The following is an 8270-nucleotide window of genomic DNA, read 5'->3' on the forward strand; positions in this document are numbered from 1 at the left end:
GCTAGTGGGATTTTAAAGGCTTGAAATTATTCCCTACAGGTACTGGGTTTTGTTTTGGGGAGACACAAATGGGTGTCTACAGTACCTAATTGCCATCTTATGGGTTCGAAGAACCTCTAGAAGTTGGGAAGTTTGTGGGTCATCGAGTGCATTACTAATGATCACAAGGTGCAGTTCCTGCTCATCTAAAAATACATATTTCAAATGTGAAGGAAGAGGTTGTTCAGGTTTCTTTACCTCCGCAGAGTAAGATTTATGAATTAAATTTTCCACCTTACCATTCTCATCAGGGCTAAGTTGCTCGTTTGATAGAGCACGTTCAATTTCATCCACCTCTTTGCTTCATATGTCAGCGTGACACATGCATCAAGATCACAACAAAGCACTTCCTCCTAAGGATCTCGAGAGTATAGTGGTAAGTATTCCCTCCAAAGGATAGTGGGAAGTATAGTGGTAAGTATAGTGGTAAGTACTTCCTCAAAAGGATCTCGAAATCACAACAAAGTACTTCCTCCATAAGTCGTTGTAGTATAGTGGTAAGTATTCCCGCTTGTCATGCGGGTGACCCGGTTCGACAGGCAGAAGTCGTATCACCACCTTTTCCCTGGGGTTTACCCTACGAAAAGGTAGAAGAATTAGTTTTTTTCCTGAAGCCCTGCAGGGTTGGCATTATTAGTATTTGATATAACAGAATCAAGATTAGCAATTGTTGATGTAACAGGTTCATCATCAGTGGGCATAGGTGGCCCATCATAATGTGAACCAGTCCTTAGAGTAATTTCATTGGCATGATCTGTAGGTTGTACTCCTTGCGCTGGTAAGGCTCCCTACTGGTGTGTCTGTAGAGTAGAGGATAACTGTGCAATTTGAGTGTCCATGACTTTATTATGAGCTAAAATAGAGTCAATCTGTGAATCTCTACTCTCCATGTGCTTTTTGCATGCTTGCCAGCATTGCTCTAATTTCTGACATGGCAGGGTCAGAAGATGAAGTAGGAGTTTGTGCTTAGTTTTTCTGGCCAGAGTTGGGATGGTAATATTTCTGCTATGGTGGTGGTGCTTGTTGTTGTGGTTGTTGTGGAGGTGGAGGATTTTGTACATTGGTACTCCGGTAAGATAGGTATGGATGGTTTCGGAGGCCAGGATTATAGGTGTTGGAGTATGGGTTATTTTGTCTATGGAATTGAAAGGCATTAACTTGCTCCATAGAATTCCTGCAATCTTTCTCCCAATGCCCTACAATTCCACAATTTTCACAAAAAGCATCATTAGCATTATTATTAACTGCGGAAACGTTAGCTATAGAGGAAGGAATAACAGTAGTAAGATTATCCAATTTCTGGCAAATAGACGTTAATTGAGCTTTCATAAAGGATACGGAATCAACATTATGTTTCCCTTTGTTAGCAAAATCCCTAGGATTCCCATATTGAGAATTGTAAATTGCCATATCTTCAATTACATGTCCTGCATCATCAACATAAATCTCCCACTAGCTGCAGAATCTAGAATAGTTCTAGATGCATTTCCAATCCCATTGTAAAAAGCTTGGATCCACGGCCATTGTGCTAAGTTATGGTGGGGACATTCCCTCTGCAGATCCTTGAATCTTTCCCTAGCCTCATGTAAAGATTCATCGAGCTCTTGGGCAAAATTTTGAATCGCACTCCTTAATAAAGCTATTCTCTCGCAGGGTAATATTTGTTATAAAAAATCAAAGCAAGAGTCTCCCAGTTAGTGATACCAAGTGCAGTTCTATTTAAGTCATTAAACCATAATTTAGCTTTTCCACACAAAGAAAAGGGAAAAAGAATCTCCCTGATTTGGTCTTGTGTGACCCCAGTTTGCCTAATAATATTGCAATACTGACAAAAATCGGCAATGTGAAGATTTGGGTCTTCACCCTTAGCTCCACTAAACTGCTTCCTTTCAATCATCGTTATGAATTGGGGTTTGACCATTTGTGTTCACACTACAAATACCCAACATACCCTTGTTTTTTCGCACTTACTTTTTAATTTATCAATATGTCACATGGGCAATTTTGTATTTTTATCTTTCTCTCTCTTACTTTTTTCCACTACCAAAATATTTGTATCCAACCCCTATGGTGCAATAATAAAAAAACGGAGGAAGTATATAAATATAATTTTTTTTCCTGTGAATATCCGAGCGACGCTCGGGAAAAGAACTAATTATATCATAATTTTGATGAAATTAAAAGATTTAAAATTACAAAATGTATGCAATTCTTATTTATATTCATGTATAATAGCGATTTGTTTTTCAAATGTACAAATTAAAAATAGGTTTTATATAAACCGTTCATCGCACGGGCTCTAACTAATACTAGTATAAAGTTGTAAGTGAACACAAAAGGGCAAAAGGAGACTATTACCAAGGAGACTATTACACTAGCTTTTGTAGTAGCGATTTTAATCAAATTCTGCCAAGCTTGCTAGTGGCCGAAAGAGTGGAATGTTGCCACGCAGACTATTTGACAGCCGTTACGAGTAATCGATACGATAGCATAAAGACAAGCCATTGCTTCAACATGTAGAACAGGGTTTACCAAAATACACCTACCTTGCCCTGAATCAGCTCATTAGAAGAGGAAGCCGCAGCCATCCTGTTGAGATATTTATATTTATATTTCTAGTGTGCTGTCTTGGCATGTTAGTTACATGATTTTTCAGCTGTAAATGCTTGTATATATGTTATTTATATGATTTTTCACATCCTTTTCATGAAAGCATTGTATGTTTGCACTATAATTTTTAAGGCTTGTTCAATCTTTCATCCCACTTGGAAATAGTACTGACCCAGTATACTGCGGATAAACTAGTTGTTTTACAATTAACAGTCACAAAACAGCAGATGTACATACCAATTGTGTTGGAGACCATTGGAATACTTGGGCAAAAGTATAATTACAAGCTACAAATTGAACAGAGGGGAAAAAGAATTACTTCTTTCAATGGACAGCTATCAAGATGTTATCAGCTTCACATTGTTCAGTATTTTGTTTTCAAAAGAATACATATTAAACGAATATATCATACATATACAAGGAAGTATAACAACAAAAAAGAAAACCTCCCAAAAAGCCTAGTTCACCCTGTCACCATTCACCAACATTTTCGAGCAAGTTAAAGTACGATTTCTTCTCTCTAGCATAAGGATCTACATTACAGGCGTTTCCTGAATTATGCATTCTTGTTCCAGTACTCTTCTAGATCCAAGGAATCCCTACAACACAACCTTACAAAAGGCAAAGGCACCTGAAACAACATAACTCCATGATAATGCCCACGTAAACTCTTCAAGGTTTCCAGGGTGCGGGAGGAGGAGGAGGATTAGGGAACAAAGGAGGTACTGCAGAGAACATAGTGTTTTTGTCGATTCCAACACTCTTCTCACCAGAAAGGGCAACAAGAGCAGCAACTAAACCTGCATTTCCTGCAAGCGTAGGCTCCGTGTAATTGTAATTTGTGCGGACATCACGGAACCCATCACGGCTGTCAGGGCCTGCAACCATGGCTCCTACTATTGTGTTTGGGTTTGCCTTCTTAGTGTCTCTCCACTTCCAACCACCTTTGCAGCTGTACTTAACTTTGTTCTTTGGTATAGATGCACCTCTATGGTGCACGTGCTTTGGATAGTGGTTACCAAAGCCAACCAGATAGCTCATTTTCCGAGGATTTTTGCCAAGAATGTAATCAATCTGCGAAAATTGAATGTAAAAAAATAAGGGAAATTGAAGTTTCATCCCTCTGTAGCAGTTCTTGTATGTATCAGAGGATTCAACACAATGAAAAGAAAACAAGCAAGTACCTGTGTCTTGGCAAATGTACGCAAGACATCTGTTGAGTAGAAATTAGGACCACATGTCCAACCAGGTGTATCAGAAGCTTCAAGATAATCACTGTAAAGGGTAGCCAAGAATGCAGCATTTACTACATACTGCAGAGGCTGAGGTCTTCCATGTGTTAATTCAATCAAACCCCCTACAAGATTTGAGCAAGAACATCAGACTTAATATACATGACAAACAAAATGCAGGGAACAACTTGAAATTTCAAATTCAGAGAAAGACGGTATACCTTTTGTTCTATTAAAGCTATTGAAATATGGTAAGTAGGAGCACATAATTATGTTAGTCTGATTGTGGAACGCCGAGAGTATTTCTTCATAAGGATAACCAGGGCTCAAGAACAATCTTAAACGACTAAGAAGCACCTGAAAAAGAAAAATTGCTACTTTGTGAGATACATACTCTGCAACAGCCATATGATTCATTCCTAACATGACTTTTTCTTACGTAAAATATAAGTCTTGATTAATCAACCAAAACAGGAATCATATGAATAGTTTATCAATGAAATGATTTTGGCCCAATGTAAGGCAACAAATAATAAAAACAAGTAGCTCATAAGCCAGTATATACAAAACAGTCAGTGGCTCATACTTTGGCAATTATATTTTTTCAGAACAAGATATCTCCAAGACCAGGATAACCGCTTTGAAGTACTCAAATTTACAAAAGAGTAAGACTAAAGGCATTCATACATGCAACTTGGAGTCAAAGTTAAATGTAATGCAATCAAAGGTGATAAATTATGGTTGCACACAGGCTGTACTTGACAACCATATTTTTGGCCACTTCGCCTGAGGTTAACAAAAGTAATTTATGAACTATCACAATTGGATTGATACGTTAAATAGTGCATCTTGGACTCCCTGAATGGAAATCTGAATAATGAATGTGAGAAGTGGTGAGTTGGCACCTAAAGTATCACTAAATGGCTATATGTTTGATCGAATTGGAGTAATACCATCTTAATGCGTAAGGTAATCTGTTATAGTGTTAGAATAAACTGAAAAATAAACCAAAGAACTCAGCTCCCATTAATATCATTAAACCTATATAGCTTCAGTTTGCAGCAGTATATCACAAAAAGAATACAAGAAACAATCTGTTGAACTTACTTGTGCTCCAGCAAGCTTATTGTCCCAGCTTAGCACACCATAGTCTGGGCCTCCCCAGAACGCACCAGCATGCTTGGCCATTTTAGGATGAGTTGCAATGGTAAGATAAGAATTATTTCCAGTGGCATAATATAACCATGCTCCACCCCATACAAATTCATCCCAGTACATGGTAGAATTGTAGAAAGTAGCAGCCTCATTGCCTTCACTATATCTACCTCTTTGGTCTCTTGCAAACTTGTATAGTGTTTTAGCACCATGCACAAGTTTCTGAGAGTATGCCTTATTATCCTTGAAAACAATAGAAGCTGAAGCCAAAGCAGCAGCCATCTCAGCAGCAAGGTCTGAGCAACTACTACACGTTGTCACTGGTCGTGGATAATCAATGTCCTCTGGACGCACCCAGCAGTAATGATCATTAGGAGTTGTGCTCCCACCAGAGGTATCACCTGACCCAACCTGTCATAATATATTAGCATGACTTAATTTCGTATTTCACACTCTACTATGAACAGGAGACCTTGATTCCAGTATAAGAAAAATAGTAAAGGCATATCAAAATGGCAAACTAAAAATAAGTAACATATAGACATAACTCTACCTGTGACACAAGCATACTGATTGAATCAGCTGATGAATTAAAGGTCTTGAGAAAGTAATCAGTCCCCCACTTAATGATCTCCTTGACATGATTGAGCTCTCCTGCAGCCTCATACTTGGCGCTATATTCGATCACACTCCAACTCAACATGGTCATAGCGAAAGATTTAGGGAAGTGGAACTTAATGGCATCCCCAGCATCATAGAAACCACCCTTAAGGTCCTTGAAAGTGCTGCCGCTATCACCCTTCCCATCATTCAAACATGAATTACCCCTCCACGAAACATTGTTGTGCTTCGGCAATTTCCCAGCTGAAATACAAACCACAAAATCAATGTCATCAGAATATTCCTTTAAAAACATCAACAAAAATCGGATTTTGATCCGATGATCACAACAACAAAAGGATCTTCAATTCCCCATCAAAGACTATCATATTTCAAAGGATCTACAATAGATCACTCAAAATTAGCCATTATTTAACCCAATTGCAAAAAAAAAAAAAAATAAAATAAAATAAAATAAACATAAAAAATTAAGTAACTATTGATCAATCCCTTATAAAAAATACTTCATCAAACTCAATTCCCTCGTATTCCCTACTAATCAATCCCTACAATCAATTAATCAATCAAAGCCTTAATCCCATAAGTGGGATCGGCTACATGAACCAAAAATAATTATTTCACATAGTCATCCACATAAATCTAATCGAAATCACTACAATACCCAATAATCTATCCTAATCAAAATCATAAATTCTCTCTCCTCCCATATAGATCATGCTAAAATCCCACATTAGAACAAGAAAATTACTCATCATCCAGCTAAAATCCCATACCAAATCAGGAAAGATAAACCAATCAATCAAATCAAAATCTAATAAAAAACAAAACCAACCAATCCAAATCCCAAATTAGAATCCAAAAACAAAAAGGGTAAGAATCATACATCGTTGGGCATTGAAGAACATAAGACCCTTATGAAGAGCTTGAGTATAATTATCAGGAGGAGGAGCAGCATGATGACGTCGAGGAGCAAGCTTAACAATAAGAGCAATGAATCCAGCAAGTAAACCAGCAGCTAAGATAGTACCAACAGTCCAAACAAAGATCTTACGACTAACAATAATACACCCAAGATCCACATACTTTTTCTTCTTCTTTTGCTCAGTTGGACCCAACAACCAACTTTGCTGTGTTTCATCTAATTGCCGTGATGATAACGCACCTTTGTCGTAGTCTTGCAAGTTCCGGCTTCGATCATCATCAGTGGCCGAATCTGCTGCTATCTCTAATGGTCCACCCCACGGATCCCTCCCGTACATAGACATTGTAAGCGATGTCTATGTCCGCCTCTTTGAATATTTGTTTTAGAGAGTTGCTTTTTGATGGATGAGATTGAATAGATGAATAAGTTGTGTATATGCAACTACTTCGTCACGAAGACGGTGAGGCGGAGGAGGGGAGATCTGGGGTGTAAGGAAGAGGGATTGTGAAGGTAGTTGATGATGAAGGAATGAAGAAGAAGGGTGAAATGGGAGTGTCGGTAGTGAGAGAATGAGGAGAGAGAGAGCCGGTGAAGTGGCTGGTGGGGTGATGGAGATGGGTGGGTGCTAAGATAGTGTAGAAGTGGAGTGCTTGGTAAGAGAGAGGGGAAATTAAAATACAAGTATTTATTGATGATTATGAATTATGATTAATTTATTAATAGTGTAACATGTGGGTTGGACAATTGGAATCACATTCTTTTTTATTTTGATGGATGGTAAAATGTGTTTGTATGGAAATTGAGGTAAGTCGTTATCATCATATTAGCTTATACTTGTAATAATGTTAGGTTATTGAAGAGCTAAGATTGCTTTTGCTTGCTATATAAATTTCACATCTTCTTTATGTAAAGATGGTTGTAGGTCGTGTCGTGTTATGTTTAGTGTTATGTAGGTTAACCTAATATGTGGATTATTATCACATCATTAACAACCAGAAAGTTGAATTGTGTTGCAAATTAAGGTCATAGAAGGTGTAACGATGGTGGTGGTTTTCGAGATGGTGGCTTGGATGTTAGATGATGGTGCTGATGATTTTAGTATTGGTGGCTTGGGTAGTGGTAGCATGAAAGAATGGAAAGAGGAGAGAATGGTTGAATGGGATAAGCTATTCAAGTTCAAGTAAACTAAAATAAATCCAAAGGCATTTCAATCTTTAATTTACATGTAATGTTTGGCGATAAAAAGCAATTCATCATCACAATGGTAAGAATATTAGGGGGTTCTTAAGGAGGGATAGATTTTAAGAGCTAGCTCTTGTATAGAAATGTGAGTGTCTAATTTGAAATTTGCAAATGGGGTAAGAACTAGTGATGTGTCATTCCAAAGTTCATTTTGCTTCAAATTAAATTTTAAGAAATAACGCATTTATCTAATAATAGAAAGGGTGATTCTTAATAGGAGTTGATAATGATATGGAATATGAGAGAGATTAAAAACTTCCTACTAATGCTCTAACTTACCCTCTATTAATGCTTTAAGTTACCTTTTAATCGAGGAAGTACTAATTCATACGAAGTATATGTTATACACTTACAAATGCATATCATATACTACCTCCGGTCCAAATTACTCGCAACTTTGGAATATTTTATATCTCACAAATAATACCCCAAAGTTGCGAGTAATTTGG

At 37.5% G+C, this 8270-nt stretch overlaps 1 protein-coding gene across 1 annotated transcript; it reads right to left on the minus strand.

The window, feature by feature from the left end:
* Positions 1-2943: 2943 nt before the first annotated feature.
* Positions 2944-7256, minus strand: LOC145643096 (endoglucanase 25-like). Its single transcript, XM_081694260.1, has 6 exons — positions 6541-7256; positions 5590-5900; positions 4989-5447; positions 4103-4238; positions 3834-4006; positions 2944-3723 (listed from the first exon to the last, which is right to left on the minus strand). Exons 1-6 carry the CDS (start codon positions 6920-6922, stop codon positions 3322-3324), a joined length of 1863 nt encoding a protein of 620 aa, XP_081550386.1. The 5' UTR covers positions 6923-7256; the 3' UTR covers positions 2944-3321.
* Between the last annotated feature and the right edge of the window lie 1014 nt (positions 7257-8270).

The sequence above is a fragment of the Chenopodium album genome, chromosome 1 (genome assembly GCF_948465745.1).
Source record: "Chenopodium album chromosome 1, dcCheAlbu1.1, whole genome shotgun sequence".
Taxonomy (NCBI): domain Eukaryota; kingdom Viridiplantae; phylum Streptophyta; class Magnoliopsida; order Caryophyllales; family Amaranthaceae; genus Chenopodium; species Chenopodium album.

Excerpts from the sequence above, each read along its gene's own strand:
- LOC145643096 (XM_081694260.1), bottom strand. The coding sequence starts at position 6,922 with ATGTCTATGTACGGGAGGGATCCGTGGGGTGGACCATTAGAGATAGCA. Across the intron at positions 5,448-5,589 it reads TCAGTATGCTTGTGTCACAG|GTTGGGTCAGGTGATACCTC; the intron begins GTAGAGTTATGT and ends ATATTATGACAG. Across the intron at positions 3,724-3,833 it reads GTACATTTGCCAAGACACAG|ATTGATTACATTCTTGGCAA; the intron begins GTACTTGCTTGT and ends CAATTTTCGCAG.